Source organism: Lepidochelys olivacea (genome assembly GCF_965140295.1).
Source record: "Lepidochelys olivacea isolate rLepOli2 genome assembly, chromosome: 15".
Lineage (NCBI taxonomy): Eukaryota > Metazoa > Chordata > Testudines > Cheloniidae > Lepidochelys > Lepidochelys olivacea.
Genome location: NC_140425.1, coordinates 33,040,632 through 33,057,892, shown reverse-complemented (window position 1 = coordinate 33,057,892; position 17,261 = coordinate 33,040,632). Strand labels below are relative to the sequence as shown.

General features: G+C 53.9%; 1 protein-coding gene across 3 annotated transcripts; it reads right to left on the bottom strand.

Annotated features, from left to right (window-relative positions):
- Window positions 1-2,150: 2,150 nt before the first annotated feature.
- ASPHD2 (aspartate beta-hydroxylase domain containing 2) lies at window positions 2,151-17,008 on the bottom strand. Of its 3 annotated transcripts, XM_084648923.1 has the most exons (5): window positions 16,902-17,008; window positions 10,250-11,389; window positions 6,082-6,195; window positions 5,465-5,560; window positions 2,151-3,980 (listed from the first exon to the last, which is right to left on the bottom strand). In XM_084648923.1, exons 2-4 carry the CDS (start codon window positions 11,133-11,135, stop codon window positions 5,499-5,501), a joined length of 1,062 nt encoding a protein of 353 aa, XP_084505049.1. In that variant the 5' UTR covers window positions 11,136-11,389; window positions 16,902-17,008; the 3' UTR covers window positions 2,151-3,980; window positions 5,465-5,498. The 3 variants fall into 3 exon arrangements, with proteins under 3 accessions (XP_084505049.1, XP_084505048.1, XP_084505047.1); XM_084648922.1 differs by lacking the exon at window positions 5,465-5,560; XM_084648921.1 differs by lacking the exon at window positions 5,465-5,560 and having other exon boundaries at window positions 3,877-5,056.
- Window positions 17,009-17,261: the final 253 nt, after the last annotated feature.

The following is a 17,261-nucleotide window of genomic DNA, read 5'->3' as shown; positions in this document are numbered from 1 at the left end:
GGACTTCACGGCTGGTTTCCAACAGGCATGGTGTTGGGTCTAGTCTGTGCAATTGACAGGACAGCCAGGGCTGGTGCACATCTGAGTTATTAAATTTAACAGGCACAGGCAGACTTGCCAGTGATGTCTCTGAGTGTGCATCAGCCCTGCTGGATTCCAGTTGGGTAACTGCGTTCTGCCTCCCTCTGCTCTTCCTGCGGTGTCAGGTGGATACTGGTACTTGTATTGGTGGTGAATAGCTCGATATAGTGGATGCTGTGGAAATACCCAGGGAATCCTGAATAGTCTCATCCGATGTGGTGGTGTGCTGCTCTGTGTTCTACCCTAGAGCTGCCTGCATTTTGGATTACAACGATTCTCGTGTCTGTTCAGACCTTTTGGGGCACAGGCGTTGGGTGACTGTTGAAGCAGAGCTGCTGTTCACCCTCACTGTACTGCTGGTTAAGCTTCCCTGTACCTGGCCATTTTCAGCCTTGAGTGTGTATCGCCATAGTTCTGCCAGGGTCTCATTCCAGCTGGGCGTAATAGCTCTCTGAGCTGGGGGGTTGGGGGGTAGCAGGGGGTGCTGGACTGTACCATGGCTGCCCAGGGAGCTCACACAGCTCTAAGTGGGCACTGCTGATGTGGCACTTTTAGCTGTGGCAGCCACGTACAGGTGGGCCCTCCACACGGGCAGCTCTGTCCTGAGCCCCAGGTCCTGGCACAGGCTGCCCAGCCAGCGCAAACACGAGACCTGTGAAAGCGAATACTGGGTGCTCACGGCTGCCCAGCTAGGCACGAATGACCAGGTTCGAGCTGAGCTGTGGATAGTGCCCAGTCGTGTCAAGCTGATTACAAGCTTCCCCAGCAATCTGAGGGCCTTGGGGCAGCTGACTGTGGGTGGAGCCCACTCATGCTCCTCCATCACGCACAGGGCGGGGTAACGGCTTGCATTTGGGGAATAAGTGCTGTGGGGGGTAGTAGGGAGGGGAGCAGGGCAGCCTCCCTGCAGCACATGCTCCCCAGCAGAAGATTCTGGGGTCTCCCAGCATTTGCTCCTGAGAGTCACTGTGGCTCGCAGTGCTGGTTTGGGGAAGGCTGAGGCAGCCCCAGCTCCAGGAGTTCAGAGGGCGACACGCTCTGAGTGTGTCTGGGCTGGTGCGCGGGGGGTGTCCTGCCAGAGGATAACCAGGTGCAAATGAGCTCCGATGAGCTGGGGCAGAAGCAGTGAAACAAGATTTATTTACTGCAATACACTGAATTACAGAGCAATAAATCTGCTTCTTGCCCTGGGCCCTGCTGCCATTTCCCACAGCCCCCCGAGGGAATTCCGGGGGCAGGCTGCGTTGGTGCTGTCCTGCTTCACACGCACATGCCTGTCCTGGCACTTAACTAGCATCGCACTGGGCTTCACGGCCGCGGGGTGCTGGCAGCGGGATCTGACGCTGCATGTGGTGGTCTTGCGCCACAGCATGTCGAGGAGGGGAGCTGCGCTGGCCCTGCCAGGAACAGCAACCCCCCCTTGTGACTGCCCCTACGGCCATGTTCTTACCCTTGCCGACATCCTGCATGTGGAAGGGTTGCAGTCAAACATCAGCTCTCTTCTGCACTGATGGGGTGGGGCGGTTGGAGATTTTCTGGCTCTTCCAAAAACCAACTTCTCTGAAACAATTGGTGCTAATCTGAACAGTTCTGTGCCAATCATTGGCATCTGGTCTTAGAACCAGCATGCTGAAGGGTGTCTGCTCTCACCTGGCACACCTCCCATGGAGCTGCAGCGTTGGCCCTGCCCTGTGCTTTACAGCCCATGCTCCTCTTAGCAGTGTTCGGTATTTGAACTAAACCAGTCTGTTTCTTCTGTCCTCTGCCTGACAGCTGCTCTGTCCTCTTTACAGCCTCTCAGTATAGGTCTAGCCCTGCATGGTGGCCTTTTCTCAGTCCTAGCCACACCTGCTTCCCTGTAGTCTTTCCTCCTAGAGCTTCTGCTCCAAAGCTGGTCTTGCTGCTCTCCTTAGTACATTACCTCCCACCTGCCAGCCCTGCATGTAATGGGTGTCTTAGCAGGCCCAAGCTGGCAACATAGCAAGGATCCAAAGTCCCAGGTCTTTACTGCAAACCAGCCATCTCAGTGGCAAGTGGAGGAAATCCCCTACCCACACACACACAGCCTGTTCCATTTTTCACCACAACTGTTTATTGATAATCTTCCTTATGTACTGGTACAAATGGCACCAAACTGTAACACAGTTACTGTGTCAGCCTGCTTCCTTTGTAATTCTATCACAAAGTACTCAATGTGCGTAGAAATCATGCACGTTATGTATTCTTTTAAGAAGATATTTGTGTAAAAATACTTCATGTATTTGAAACTTCTGCCTTATCTTGCAATTTAATCACTGAAAAATCTGTGTAGAAAACTCATTTGAACTCCTCCAGCAGTTTCCCTTGTACATCATTCAGTAGTGAGTAATCCAGGGACCCTCATGGACTCATTTTCCTCCTCCAGCAGTTACCCATTATCACATTTGCTTTCTAGTCAGAACAGTAAGTACATTTGGCTGTATACATGACATGCTGTGTTACACATTATACACCTGACATTAGCTCTGTACTGAGACACACAGACAATTAGATACTCTCCAAGAAAAACACAGTTTAGCTGGTGGACACGACTCTTACAGGTAGGCAGATGGCTATTTCCCTTCTGCTCTAGAACTAGGCTAAGTTATTAAATACCACCTGCAGAGGGCAGTTTGACGCTCTACCATTCCATGCACTGAGAGAGAAGACTGAGAACCGGACACAGACCAACTTCCTTGGGTGCTTGGGCAACTCATGCGGTTACTCTCTACTTTCATACAACTCATCCCTTTGCCCCACTGCTGAGGCCCCAGTAGCTGGTGTGTATATCCCAGCCCAGGGCTCTGAAAGTGTAAGGTAACAGCTCTATGAGGGGTTTAGGCCAATTAACAAAAACCTTTGGTCAAACGTAAGGTTCAGGTTTTCTGTGTAACTCTCCTTAACAGCGTCTGCCTGGGGCTGAGCCCCTTGGTCACTAACAGCTCAGCTGAAAGCACCAGAAATGCTGTTTTGTGTGTTCACAGCCAATCTGACCAAGCAAGGGCTTGCGGCAGCAGCCTGAGGGACAGACACCTTCTGCTCAAATGCACTGGAGCCGTCATCCCAGCCCTAAGCATCCACCTGCCGTGCTATTCGCACACAGAAGGAAAATGTTTTTAAAAGCCTCTAGCCCCACAGCCCCAATGCCATGTGCTAGCACAGAGCTTGTGTTTGCAAAGCACCATCATGCTCTTCAGCTTCAGGTTTGCAACGGGTCTGAATGCTCTCTGCCCCAGAGCAGTTATTCTGCACAAAGGAGCAGGGAGACCACCATGCTCCTCGGCCATTTCCATCTGGCTGTCTGAGTTGTCCACACGGTGACCGTAAACAGTGACAAAGACAGGCTGAGCACAGCACTTAGCTGACTTTTTTGTTTTTTTGGTGACCACAAGAAACGTTACAGTATTACATTCAAACAAACACCCTTGATTTTGTTACTCTAATTCTGAACGCTGTAAACACAGTAGCAACATAACACATAGTACAGTGGCACCGCATCTATATCACAGAGTGAAAATAATGCACTCTCATGGCAGAAAGAAATCCCTGAAGCAATGATGGAAAGAAAGAGACTGTAAGTTAATGCAAGTTGGAAGCTTCCATTTACAATAACCCCGGAAAGGGGAAAACCCAACACTGTATGTGCTATGAGAAAGGTTTCCAGTGAGGCAGGCTTCCATGGGTGGAGATGGAACAGCAGCGGGGCTGCATGAGGCAAAGCCCGGTAGGCCAGCCACCTGCCCTCAAACCCACTATGGCAAAGAAGCACAATCATCGTCCTGGAGCAAAGATAAAATCAAGGGCTTGGCGCTCGGCAGCTGCAACATTCGGGTGCCACAAATCCACCATAAAGATCACACGAGGGCCCTCTTCGGGGGAACCTACACAGAATACAAGAGCCCCAGCCATGAGGCACGAGCAGGGTCCCTGTGCTGGCTTCAGGAACCCCCATGCACACATCTCCCTTCTCATGTGCTCAGAACAGCGACCTGGCAGGCAGCGGGGCTCTGCTCTTCTGACTAAGGCTGTCAGCACGCTGCCCTGCCCTGGGACAGAAACGAGCCTGGAGCCCGCCTGGGAAGTACTGCAGTGGCATTCACAGTGCAACAAGGAGGGCTCTGCCCCTGCCCCACAAGTCTGTACCACAGGGCCCCTAGCCCTGCCCGCCACCCCAGACCTTTGAGAGGGTCTTTCAGCCAGACGGAGCCCCAGAGCTTCAGGCTGATGGTTGTACAACGCCCTCCCCCCCCCCACTCCGCAGGGGTAGGTACGTCAGCCACTTGTACAATGTCCAACGGTGCCACAGAACCATTGGGAACAGGACGTGAAACTCTGCCTGTCCATGGAACTACATAAGGCATGAATGAGGCAGCATGTAATGACCCCCTCTAGACTGTGGCCAGAACGCTGGGGAGAGGGGGGTGTCTATTCCATGGAGGCTTCTAGCACTGGGCCCCACTGTGTCCAACCCACAGGGACAGGAGTTATTTACTGACAGTTGGCCAGGCTCTCATCTGAAACAGAGCCCTGCCCGCAGCACAGTGCCCCCGCTCCTGCCCCAGGTGGTGGAGTGGTTCAGCATTTTCCCATAGCTGCAGGAGAGTTTATATGGGGAGCAGCACCCACTTTCCCCAAAGTACTCCCTGTGTAAAACAGCATGGCAGCTGTTCCTATGCCATCAACCACTCATACATGTTAATTCAGCAGAGCTCCCCTAAGTGAACCAGTAATGAGAAGCAGCTCTACCCAAGTGAAGGGAAAGGGACATAAAACAGGTACAGGGCTCCTATCCCTTCCCCTGGGGCTGTGAGCAGCATGAGCACGAACCAGGCCCGAGCAAGGGGAAGACAGTTGCAGCAGCAGACCCAGCCGTATTTCCTGCTGCACCAGCCCAAAGTCAGAGGGGAGGAGTCAGAGGGCATCTGACCCGAGGAGGAGATGGATTCAGCAGGAACACCTGTGCCAGAAGCAGGAGTCAGACCAGACCAGACCCGACCCAATCCACAAGGAAACTCTGCTTCCTGCTACCAAGCGTGAGTACTTGGGAAATGCCAGAAGATCTGGGTAACTGGTTGGGGCAGAGCGTTCACTGAGGCTGGGTGGGAGGTAGCAGATAGAGTCTGAGCTTCCCTCCCTGTATTGAGGCAAAGAGACTACCTGGCACAAAGCATATCAAACACTTCCCAGCATTTGTCACAGCCTAACTTGTCGGTGATGCTGTCTGTTACTGTTAGTTGCCATAAAACTGGCTTGTGTGGCACTGGGTGGCTCCCAGGCAAGGAACCTTGCTCTGGGGAAGTGGGGAATCAGGAGACAGTTGCCCTTTGCATTTATATTGTAGCAGCTTTGCAAAATGTCTGCCCACCTGCGGAGCAACATGCTGGTTTTCATGCTCCCCATCACCATGGGAAAGGCAGCGAAGGAGGCCTCAGGCTTGGGCTAGCAAATGCTTGTGACAATTCTGCAAGGTTGAAATAAAGTCACAAACGCCACAAAATCGAAGCAAACACAAGTCAGGCCAAGCAGCTGACTGCCAAGGTGGAGTGGGCCAAGGGCTCTTTGGAAGCTGCGTGTGCTGTCTCTCCAGGAGCAGCTGGGGGTTAGTGATGTGTAAGCCACAAAAGGCTTGGGTTGGATAAGTACCTAACGCCTCTCTGAGGGAGGGGGCTGGGTGCAGAATCTGGAAGGAAGAGGCCTCATTGAGATTCCTAGCCCCTTCTGGTTATTGGCTGGGACCGACCTCCTGCCTTTTTCAGTGTTTTGAGTGCTAGGAGTACAGGGAAACAAAGGGAAAGCCAAACCATTGACCCAACCCTTTCCAGGCCTTGGAGGAGGTTCTACTGTACCTGCCCCAGCTTATCCCTCCCTTACTGGGGTTGGAGGAGCCTGAATGTAAAGGCTGCGGATAGCCGAGCGAGGTGAGGTGGCAGGGGCGTGTCTAGAAGCAGTGAGCCTGGCAGGAGCTGGGCATGCTGTACTTGCCTTCGTGAAATGCAGTGTGCAGAAAGGAATCGTCAAACAGGAGGCATCGGCCTTCAGCCCAGCACTGGGGCTCGCCGCCCACCACCAGCTCGCAGTTGCCGGGAGTCTTCAGACCTTCAGGTACAAAACACGGGAGAGAAAAGAGGACACCTGTGGGTCAGGGGAGCTGTGTCTAGGTGGTTAAACCATCCCTTTTCTTTAGGGACCAGGTGAACCCTTTGTCTGAGCTGTGGGCCAAGCCCTGGAGTACAGCTTTCTCCCAGCCCCATTGTAACCCTGCTACCAGGCAGCTGTGGTTTGCATCTCCAACCCCCCTATTGCATCACTCTCCCATCATGCTGAGCTTCACCAGCCTGAAGCCAGAGCTGCAAGGTGCAGTACATTGTCACAAGCAGCTGCCCAGCGCAGCCTGCCCCTGGCGTTTAATGGCCATGTTAGCAAACCGCGTTTCAGGAGAGCTTGTGATGTTCTTAAGGAGGGAACTGACTCCCAGGGATGAAATCCGAGCAGCGAGCTGCATGTGGGTGGTGAATGGTGATGTGGCTTGTACTGCAGGAAGGGCTGGAGAGTAAGGAGCCGCTTCCTTCTGTGTCCCAAATGTGTATGGCTCTTAGCAGGGCTGGAGCTGAGCCAGAATTCTGACAGCAGTAAATGTTGACAGAAATGCTGCACTCGATCTGCAGTGCTTGGAACTCGGGCAGGTGCTCAGGGCACACGGGGCTTCCACATCATATTCCAGGTCTGGCTCCCCACCCAGCTCAGCCAATGCACTTCAGTCCTGGCCTGCACCCACACCCAGCTCCGCAAGGGCACCCCTCAATCCAGGGCCTGACAGCCATACAACCCTGTGTGGTAACTGCAGGCTCGTTGTATATTCAGTGCCTGCCATGAATTAGCTTGATACCACAGACTCATTTCTTTGTGGGGACCTGGGGGGATCCTTGAGGCTGCACGGTGCCCAAAGGCACAGGAATCCTGGTGCATTTCTCTGGCTTTGGATCTGAAGTCTGAGGGAAGCAGAGATGTTCTGCACTGGACTGGGACTCTCGAGAGACCTGGGTTCAATTTCTGGCTCAACCACAGACTCCCTGTGTGCCTTTGGCCAAGTCATTTAATCTGCCTGGTGGCTCGGATCCCCTCTGTACCATGCGGCTAGCAGTGCCTCACCTCCCGGGGTGCCGAGAGGACAACATCCAGCAATGCTTGCCAGGTGCTCAGATACTATGGGGACAGTGGCCTTACATATACCTAGATGGTAGAAATACAGGCCGCCCCAGCTACAATGGATGTTATGGACTGACCAATGCCACTGAGAAAACTGTACTTTTATGGAGACATTAATACACCAAGGACGCCCAGCAAGCAGCTGACTCCTTGTGATTTGTGAAGGGAACGTTCCTCATTCCAGACTGGGGATCAAGCTGCTACAAGGGGGCCAATAGACTGTGTATAACTGGGGGGAGACAGAGGGTTCAGGACACTCACGATTCTCAAATGGGAACATATGGCATGTGTCCGCTGCTGCTCGGAGCCCCAGGCATCCCGCACACCCACAGCAGGAGACTGACTTTGGTGCCAAAAACATGTGGGTACAGCAGGGGCTCCCAGCCGCCCAGGAGCATGTTTATGTTTCTTTGATGTATGTTTCAGAGACTGCAAAACAAACCCTGGCTCCCTCCACACATACTGTCCTGAGCTGCAGAAGCTCCATCCAAATCCTCTCTGCAGCAGAAGCTCCATCCTAGAAGATGGGCGAGGAGGAGAGTTGATCATTGCATGCGCACTGGGTTAGCAATGTCTAGCTGACACCCTCGGGGCTGGAGGGGACAGGCTGAAGCAGTGCTTGAAGCCTGAAGAAAGCCCTGCTCCTGGACTTGGGCATCCAGGGACGAGAGCCAGGGAACCTGTGCCTAGAGATGGTGCAATAAGGCAGTTCAGCAACAAGCTCACAGTAAACAGAGGTTTAGCTACTCCAAGGGCAGGCTCCTTGAGGCAGGGCACACCGGGGTGCTGCAGCAAGGGTCTCATAGAGGGCTTTCAATACACCAAAGTCTCTGCTCTCCACTGGGGGAGCTGGGACCTTAGCACTAAGGCAGGGAAAGAGCACTCCGGGGTGCCCTGCCGGGCTACCCCCCTTCCCTGAGAGGTTCTGGGCAGACCAGCTTACACTGCAAATGGCCCTGGACTTGTGCACAAGTCAGATGAGCTAAAGTTGAGAAGCCTGGAGGCCAGCCCAAGGCAATGCTGGGCATGTGGCTCCCGCCCTGGGGGCGCAATGAGGCATGGAGTCCACGGGCGAGGCCTGACAAAGGAAGGTTCTGTATTGGCAGTAGCCAGGCCCCTCGCTGTGACTCCACCTAGGACGCTGCTGCTCTGACTTTATGGGAGGGGATAAACAGCCAGCAAGGCTGAGCAGGTGGGAGCCTTGGCGGGTGGTGTCGAATAGGTGCATTGCTCCTTCTGTCCCGCTCCTAGGTGCCTCGGCCAGGCCTGTCCAAAGGAGAGGAGATGGGGACGTTGATGGAGAGCTCTGCTTGTTCCTCCTCCCCAGGCCAGACTCAGCCAGCTCCACGGCTAGCCGGGGGAAGGGGAGCATGGCTCTAGCTGACCTGGTGAAGCTCTGGGGCTAGAGAGCTGCTTCAAAGCTTGCCTCTAGCTTAAAAACAACAAGCAAGTGCCAGCGAGTGTGTGCCTTGCGGAGGTGGCTGGCCAGTCGTGTAGGGTGTGCCAGCAGGGCCACAAGCAGATTCTTCCCCCACCACAAACATTATTGTTTTCTATGTTCCAGAATCCTGGCTATGCGCAGCAGGGACACTTTCCCAGCCAGGCTCTCCCAAGGGCTAGAGGGCTCCCAAGAACTGACAGGAATCCAGGCTTTCAGCTCCTTGAGGTGTAGGTACTGGGCTCTGCTTGGAGACCAATCTGCAGAGGCCAAATGGTGTCTGAGCCTCTCCTCCCCTTGCTTTTCAAAGGGATGGCTGATGTGCACAAAAACAGGCTCCTGCAGCTTCAGTTAGAGCTGCCCCTCCTGAGGCTGCTGCTTGGAGGCAGACCCTTCTGCATGACAGTCATCTCACAGCAGCAAAACCTGAGTCACTGACAGCAGCCCGCCTCCAGATCATAGAGCTGAGGGAGGAGGGGCACAGACTCCAAAGCGACTAAGATTCTGTTCTCCTGGCTCAGGAGGGATGGTATCTAAAGCAATGCTTCGCCGGTTTCCATGCCAGTTCAGAGTCCCCTCATGGTTCAGGTGGAAGCAGCTGCAGTGTCTGGGGCAGCCCAGAAAGGCCCCGTCACTTCAGAGTGTCCCAGGCAGTGAGCGCGTCCCGCCTGCCGAGCTTGCAATCAAGCTAAGTGTTGTCTGCCCATGCCATTTTAAAAGGTCTGGGAAAAAATGTGGTATGGGGAGAGGAGGAGAAATCCCCTTGGCTGCTGAGCTAGAGGTCATGGAGAGCTCCCAGCAGAGTGAGGTGGCTGGAGCCCTTCCTGCATTTTGCAGGGAAGGTGCAGCACCCAGTGGGAGCTCTGGCGTAATGTTCCTATTGTGCTTAAAAAAAAAAAAACAAAAAAAAACAGCAAAACACCAGGATCAGCTCCTGGAGAGACAAATACCAATGTCTGGCTCCTCGGTGGCTCTGGGTGTCGTGTGCAATCTGAGACCAGGCTCAGAGCTAGCAGACAGAGAGAAGCCGTGCCTCGTGCAGGACCTTCCATCCATCCTTACAGTTGCTCTCACTGGTTCAGGAGTGTTTGCAGGGACACTCCTCACCCAGAGTCGCTTCTTTATTGCCCAGGTTCTCTGACTCCAGTTTCCTAAAATCTGAGCGTACGTTCCCTTCCTTAGCTCAAGGCCACTGTGCCCTGAGCTGCATCTTCTGAGACTGAATGATTCCCTCCTTTCCCTTTCGACTGCGATCATGACCCTTCTGACTATCCTAGCTTAGGATAATCCTTATATAATTTTTTTACCCTTCATAGGATGGTCTCTAAATCCTCCTTAAACTTTGATGAGAACAGACTAAACCTGTCAGGATTTGAACTCAGTACCTTGAAAATACAGCAGACTCTTCACTAAATTCCACAGCCTTGGGAGAACTAACATCAGTTTTAGCAACAAAGGAGGAAGAAAAATACCTGTAACTCTTCTCTGCTTCTGCTGGATACATACCTAAATGGCATCGTATGCGGATGTTGGTTGGTCCATAGTGCTCCCCAATGACCGTGCCAGGGGTCAGCACAGAGATGCACACGTTCCCAAAGACATTGTTGCCAATGCAGGTGCGGAGGCTCCCAAGTAAGCGATACGTCCGTGGGCATTTCCTGCAGTTCTTGGGAACGCACGTGCCCTGGTTCACCAGGTAAAAGGTGAACCACTCCCCGCTGGGCGTGCTGTTCATCTTCCATCCTTGCGGGAGGCTGCAGTTTGAGAAAGCTTTGTAGAGGGTCTCAAATTCACACAGGATGGTCTGGAAGTTGCGTTCCAGTAACTCCACGTCGTGTTTTTGAGCATCCCGTGAGAAGTAGGGCATTGTCGGTAAGTCTGGTAAGAAGAAGACTTCTGGCTTCTGGATGGATGGTCGGCTGTTTAGGTAGCGCCCTTGCTCTCGGATGCCCTTGTGGATCCTGCCCATGCCGGACCAGGAGTAGCGCTTGGCATATTCCTGCAGATTGTGATAGAGTTTCTGGTTAAGCCCGTCGTTACGTGTGCAGCGCACGCACTCGGGGGAGTGGCAGTAAGCGTACCCATTCTGTAAGCTATTGGCATCGGAGCTCTGCATGAGGGAATTCACAGTGACATATGTGCGGGGCTGCTCCCTGCCAACGTGGTAACAGTACCAAACAAACAGGACCAAGAGGCAAGCAACAGCAGTGAGTGCACTGGTGTCACAGTCCCGGAAGGACTGGATCCCTGTAGCTATGAACTCCCGGAGTCCATCCAGTGACCAGCTCCAGTCCATCAGCCACTCCAAAGACATTTTTGTGAAGCTGTTCTTAGAGGTGTATAAAAGGGCCAGGTGATCCGTCCTCACGGTTCTTAAAGGCACCCACACCATGCAGGTTAGTAGGGGCACGGAGGGAAGGGCTTGCCATGGGGAAGCATAGTTGTACCTGTTCCCTGGACGCTTGTAAGCACTGCATTAGTGAGTGGCAGGTTGTTAGTGTTCACATCTACATGTTTGACAAGGCCTGTGCCTCAGAGTATCAGGAAGCCCTACAGTGCTGCTATCGTTAGTGATGCATCAGCTGTGGCATCCCTGCCAAGGTTCTGAGGTTATTCATTCTCAAACGCAGCGCAGACAGGCAGGGTCTGAAAAAACAAGAACCCAGATGGGCATTAGGGCTTTTTCAGTCTGGAATTACTCACTGTATTTCAGATTCAGCATCTGCTTGCTGTTCTGAGGAGATCCGCATCCCATTCCAAAAGCTGTAGGAACTCAGCAAAGGGGAGTCATTTAAGTGAAAGTATTTGGACCAATAAAGATTGAACAGGAAACGAGGCCCTTCCCCAACCCTGCCGAGTATCTTAATCAGAAGATGGACACTGTCTTATGCTGTGTTTCCTCCATCCCTCCCACCCCCATTTTATTCCATGAATCTCAAACAGGATGTACACCCGGTTGGGGGAGCATCAAGTGATTACCCAGCCAAGCCTCTGTCCCTTCTCTCCTTGCTACTCGTGCACATTCTTCCATTCTCTCCTAGAGCCCTGTGCACTAGCCAGTGCTGCTCCCCCTGATCCTTGCCTCCTGCCTGCTACAGCATCACTTCTAAAATCTGGTCCATTCATAGCCAGGGGAAAAGCTGGGAATGTTCTTTTAACAGATGTATCTCATACCACATCACAGACTACACTTCAATCAAAAGGCTCTGAAATGACTCTCCTTCCAGGGAATAGAGTGCTTTCCACTGAGAACAGATACCACCACTCGGGTTGTTACTAACATCAGAATCCATCTTGGTGGAAGGCCAGCTTTTCTCATTTTAGACACACACAGTGGAAATGAGTGCCCCCTGCAGGGCAGCAGGGTGAGGGACGCCCTGGAGCATACAGCGCTCCTTGGCTCTGTATAGCAAAGCAGTGGATTGAAGTTACTAGAGAGGGGAGCTCCTCCAGGACCAGAGGGTCTGTTCAGACAAGGCCCCGGACGTCTGTGCTCTTGAGGAAGTATCCAAAGCTGTAATCTGCAGAAGTCCTGAGGGTCTTTCACAGGATCCCAATACTGCCTGCTTTGGGCAGGCTCAGAAATGCCACGGGAACAGTTCCTCTCTGACAGCTGGGCACTGCCGTGACTAGCAGACACCAGAAAGGGCAGACGCATAAATTGGTGAGTGTGGATGGGTGTGAGGGGTGGAGGGTTTTTTTTCCCCCTATCTAATTAACCAAATTTATTTAAGTCCCAACAAGGTATGGGGTTCGCTGTGCACTCTGGGCAAGGGTTCACACCAGCTCTTGTTCTACCAGAACTGGGTCATAGGAACCTCATTCCCACCTGCGTGGTAATCAGACTTGAGACCTATTTTGTTTATATCTTATTTGAAAAATCTCAATTTCATTCAATTTCTCTGAAGCCATCCTGTGTGTGTGCCCATAGCAAGTCTGTGCAGCCATCTATTCTTACCCCCATTCTTCCTTCCCCATTTTCTCTGTTATTCACTTGTTGCATTGTCTTTAATTAGACTGTAGGCTCTTTGTGGCAGGAACTGTCTTATTATACACAATATTTTATATAGCACCCCACACTGTGAGGTGGTGATCTTTACTGGAGCCTCTGGGAGTTGCCACAATATACATAATCCTGGACTGGGGTTCTCTCCACTTCAGGGTTAGAGCAAATCCAGGGCCCACTGTGCCAGACTTCCCCCAAAGTCCAACCATTCCGCCAAGCAGAAGGTACTATTCCACTCTGTAACTCTCTCCACCATAACACACAGTTACTGGCTTAGGCAGGCCGATCACCGATAAAGCAAATCACAGTTCCCTGCCCTTTCAACAGCAGCTCCTGTTCAGTAAATGGAAGCTGAAAAGGTGCAGAGGTGCATTCATGGAAGGCCATGCTCCTTCATACTATTAGACCAAGGTAGAGGGGCAGCTGAGAATTATTTTGGCAAACCAACAAAGAACCAATGTTTTTAAAGGTCAATACCTACAAAGTTCCAGTCCAGATGGCTGCTCTGTTCCTGCACTTTTGTCAAGGATCTTTTGAAAGCACCTGACAGGAAAATGGAATGGAGAATTTACAAAGTGGATTTGAGTGTAAGTGTTCCTTTAACAGGAGAGAGCTTCTCTGACTATCGCATTGGTTTGCTCTGAATTCTCTCCCTGGGAATCTTGGAGCAGGAAGGGGAGGGGGGGAATGAAGGCAAAAGCTCAGCTGGGGTTTTTAAATATGTGGACGTTTTCAAAAATGTAACTCCTATTAGTGGAAAGGAAGTGCGCTAGCAGAGCAGAGAATGGACATGTGTATCCACTGCAGTTAGCCATTTAGATGCCATAAAGCAGTTGGAGGATAAAGTGGCTGATAACTTTACTCAACTATACAGAGATGATTTATCTTGTAATAGTATTTTCTGTACAAACTATGTCCCCCAAAAGCTTCAAATGTAATAGCTACCAGTAGAGGTACAGAATGAGAAAGAGAGAGAGAGAGATGGGCTGTCTGAAAATATTTTAAAGTAGATGGAGAGAGAGTCTGGCAAAAGCTGCAGGGGAGAAGGTTCTTGCACAGCAGTGGTGAGACAGCACAAACACCCTCCTGGTCCTCTGTACTGTTCTGTGCAGAGCAAGTTCTATGTAAAGCACAAACTGCTTAGTCCTTGGTGAAATGGCCTAGCAGGCTAAGTGCTTTGGCTGTGCAGTGATGCCGTTGCTGTGGTCCTGGCAGGTCGGGGCATAAGGCGGAGGCAGCTCTCTACCAAACTAGAAAAGGGCACTTTTAGAACAAGTACATTTGCAAAACTAACTTTTCCTCCCATTCTGTTCCCCAGTTTTCACACTGCTGTGTGCAGCCATGGGGCTTTAATGGGAATTCCTCAAAGTGCATACGGCACCTTCCGTAGTGTCTGCAAAGGAACGGTGAATTGTGATGGGCTGGAGAGGCACTTGTTGTATCCCTTTGAAATACTGACTCCTTGAACACAGGTCTTGGCTTTAAATCAGTAATTGTGTTATGGGGCTCCCTGGGGTGTGTGGTGAGCCGGTGCACTTGGCAAAGGAGGGATTTGTACTGAAAGTATTTTTATGTTTCAAGGCGACTTCTGCAGAAGTTGCTGGTTCAAGGTGACTGCAAAGCAATTCTTTAATACATGGATTGATAAAGTTAATATCCCAAAGGAGGCAAAGGGAGGAGGTGTCCATCTGACTGCTCCAGGGTGATCACCTGGCATACTCATGCCCATGGCCCATGGCAGCATACCCCACCCACACCAGCTAATGTCACAGTCTGATCAAATGGGGAAGGTCAACAGAGTTAAAAACACGTCTCTACCTGGACTGATACAAGTGCCTGCTCCATCCATCAGAGAGCACTACCCCAGTGCGGACATCACCCAAACCAGAACCCACGGGCATCACTCTCACCACAGAGAAAAGTCATCCGTAGCCCTGCCCCTCAAGGATAACTCTTCAGCCACACCCCAACAAGCATCCGGCTCAGCAGGAAATGCCTTCAGAACCATTTCCCAGAAGCGTGTGTGCCACTGGCAGGCCAGGAGAAACCCCCTTTCCACTTCAGACCAGGGCTTGGGACCACTGAAGCAGAGTGACCACACAGGAACTATTGCTTAAGGGGCAGGTCTGTTTGCAACGGTTTAGCCAGTTTGGCTGGATGCATTCAATGAAACTGAAACTCTTTACCTTAATACTGAGTCTCAGTCTATTAATTAAAGGCATCTGGTGGCCTGGAATCCAGCAGCTTCAGCATCAGTTACTAATAAACTGCAGAATCAGTTCAAAATAGAGACAATCAATTTAAAATTACATGGAAGCTGCACACGTTGTAAAATGTAGCTTTGCTGTCGTAGATGATGCGCAGCAAAGATGTTACATAACGAATCAAGGCAGGATTAGAGGCTGCAGAAAGTTAAACTAAAGGATTCTTACTCGAGCACTGGGCAGTTTTTAAACAACAGACTGACCTTTGCACCACGCATGGTCCCAACCTTGTTGGGTTCTGGATCTGATCGCCACGGAGCAAAGAGAGCGTTTTGTTGTCATTTGCTGTACGGTCCCAGGCCCCGCATTTGAGGAATCTTCTGTTCTCACTGCAGGGAGGGAAGCTCCTCACCATAAACAAGTGTTGGGGAGAGGCAGGGAAGGCTGTCTGTTACCACAATGTTGGAAACACCAGGGTTGTTTTTCAAAATGTCTCTATTGTGCTGGTGTCATGAAGTGCCCAGCCAAGCATGGGATGATGGGCCTCAACAAGACATATGCGGATGGCAGACACATTCACAACTCTCCAGTCTCAAGAACAACAGCTCAAAGGAACTCTCTTCTGGGCTTTCCTCTGATTTACACCCGCAGGGCCTGTATTAAGGCCCCATTAGCATCCTGCATCTACTGCAGAGAAGCAGACTGACACCTGTCTTGTGAGCTGCCAGTCTCAGGCACCCACAGCTCTGAGGGAGGAATGCATGACACGGATTCACGAGCATCACGCCCAGTCCCAGGCATGAAACTGCTCTGGTACAATGCAGGGTTACAGCAGCCACCTGCATTCGTGGGGCTGCGTGCCATGAGGCGGGTCACGACCCTGCCCGGGTGCCCTGTTAGCAGACATTGCAGCCTTCCTCACCATGGGAATCTGAACTCGCAGCCTGGGTGTGAGCGTCCGCCTCCTCCTTTGCTCCCTAGCATTTGTCGGCCAACCTGCTGCCCCACTTGCCTGCATCTCTCGCTGGAGGCACAGGGGCTAAGTAGGCAAACAACCAGGGCAGCCCCAGCTCCCCGCTTCTCCCTCTGCCTCGGGCAGAGCACTGGACCCCCCCGGTTAACACCCGAACAGGGCAAGCCACCCCTTGGCGCTGCCGGGTATCCCTCGGCAGCCCTGACCGGCAGGGCTCCCTGCCCTAGGCACCATGCCAGAGACCCTGGGGGCACAAGCACCCCCTCCAGCCAGGGTCCCTGCCCTAGGCCAGGGACCCTGGGGGGCATGGACACCTTCCTCCAGCCAGTGCCCCCCATCCTAGACATTGTGTTGGGGGGTCCTGGCAGGCATGGGCACCCCCCTCCTGCCAGCGCCCCCTATCCTAGGCCCTGTGTTGGGGGGCACAGCCCCCCCTCCAGCCAGCGCCCCCTGCCTAGGCCCTGTGCCAAAGGGTTCTGGGGGGGCTGACACACGCCCCTCCAGCCAGCGCCCCCGGCCCTAGGCCCTGTGTTGGGGGGCAGCCCCCCCTCTCCCGCCACCGGCCCTAGGCCCTGTGTTGGGGGGCAGCCCCCCCCTCCCGGCAGCGCCCCCGGCCCTAGGCCCTGTGTTGGGGGGCAGCCCCCCCCTCTCCCGCCACCGGCCCTAGGCCCTGTGTTGGGGGGCAGCCCCCCCTCCCGGCAGTGCCCCCGGCCCTAGGCCCTGTGTTGGGGGGCAGCCCCCCCCTCTCCCGCCCCCGGCCCTAGGCCCTGTGTTGGGGGGCAGCCCCCCCTCCCGGCAGCGCCCCCGGCCCTAGGCCCTGTGTTGGGGGGCAGCCCCCCCTCCCGGCAGCGCCCCGAGCCGGCCAGGCCGCGGGCCGGGGTGACGGGGGACGCTGCCCCGAGCCCTACAGCCGCGGGGCCGGGGCCGGCTCCCCGCCACCCCCCGGGCTCCCCGCGCCGCGGGGCCGCTACCAACCTGCCGCCCGCGGCCGCTCGGCTCGGCTCGGCCCCGGCCCCGGCCCGCTCCGCCGCCAGCGCGGACCACAACTCCCGGCAGCCCGAGCGGGCGGGGCCCCGCCGCCGCCACCGCCCCGGCCCGGCCCCGCCTCCCCCCGGGGCAGAGCCCCTCGGCCCCCCCGTTGCCCCTAATCCCCCCCCGCCGGGGCAGAGCCCCTCGGCCCCCCCGTTGCCCCTAATCCCCCCCCCGCCGGGGCAGAGCCCCTCGGCCCCCCCGTTGCCCCTAATCCCCCCCCCGCCGGGGCAGAGCCCCTCGGCCCCCCCGTTGCCCCTAATCCCCCCCCCGCCGGGGCAGAGCCCCTCGGCCCCCCCGTTGCCC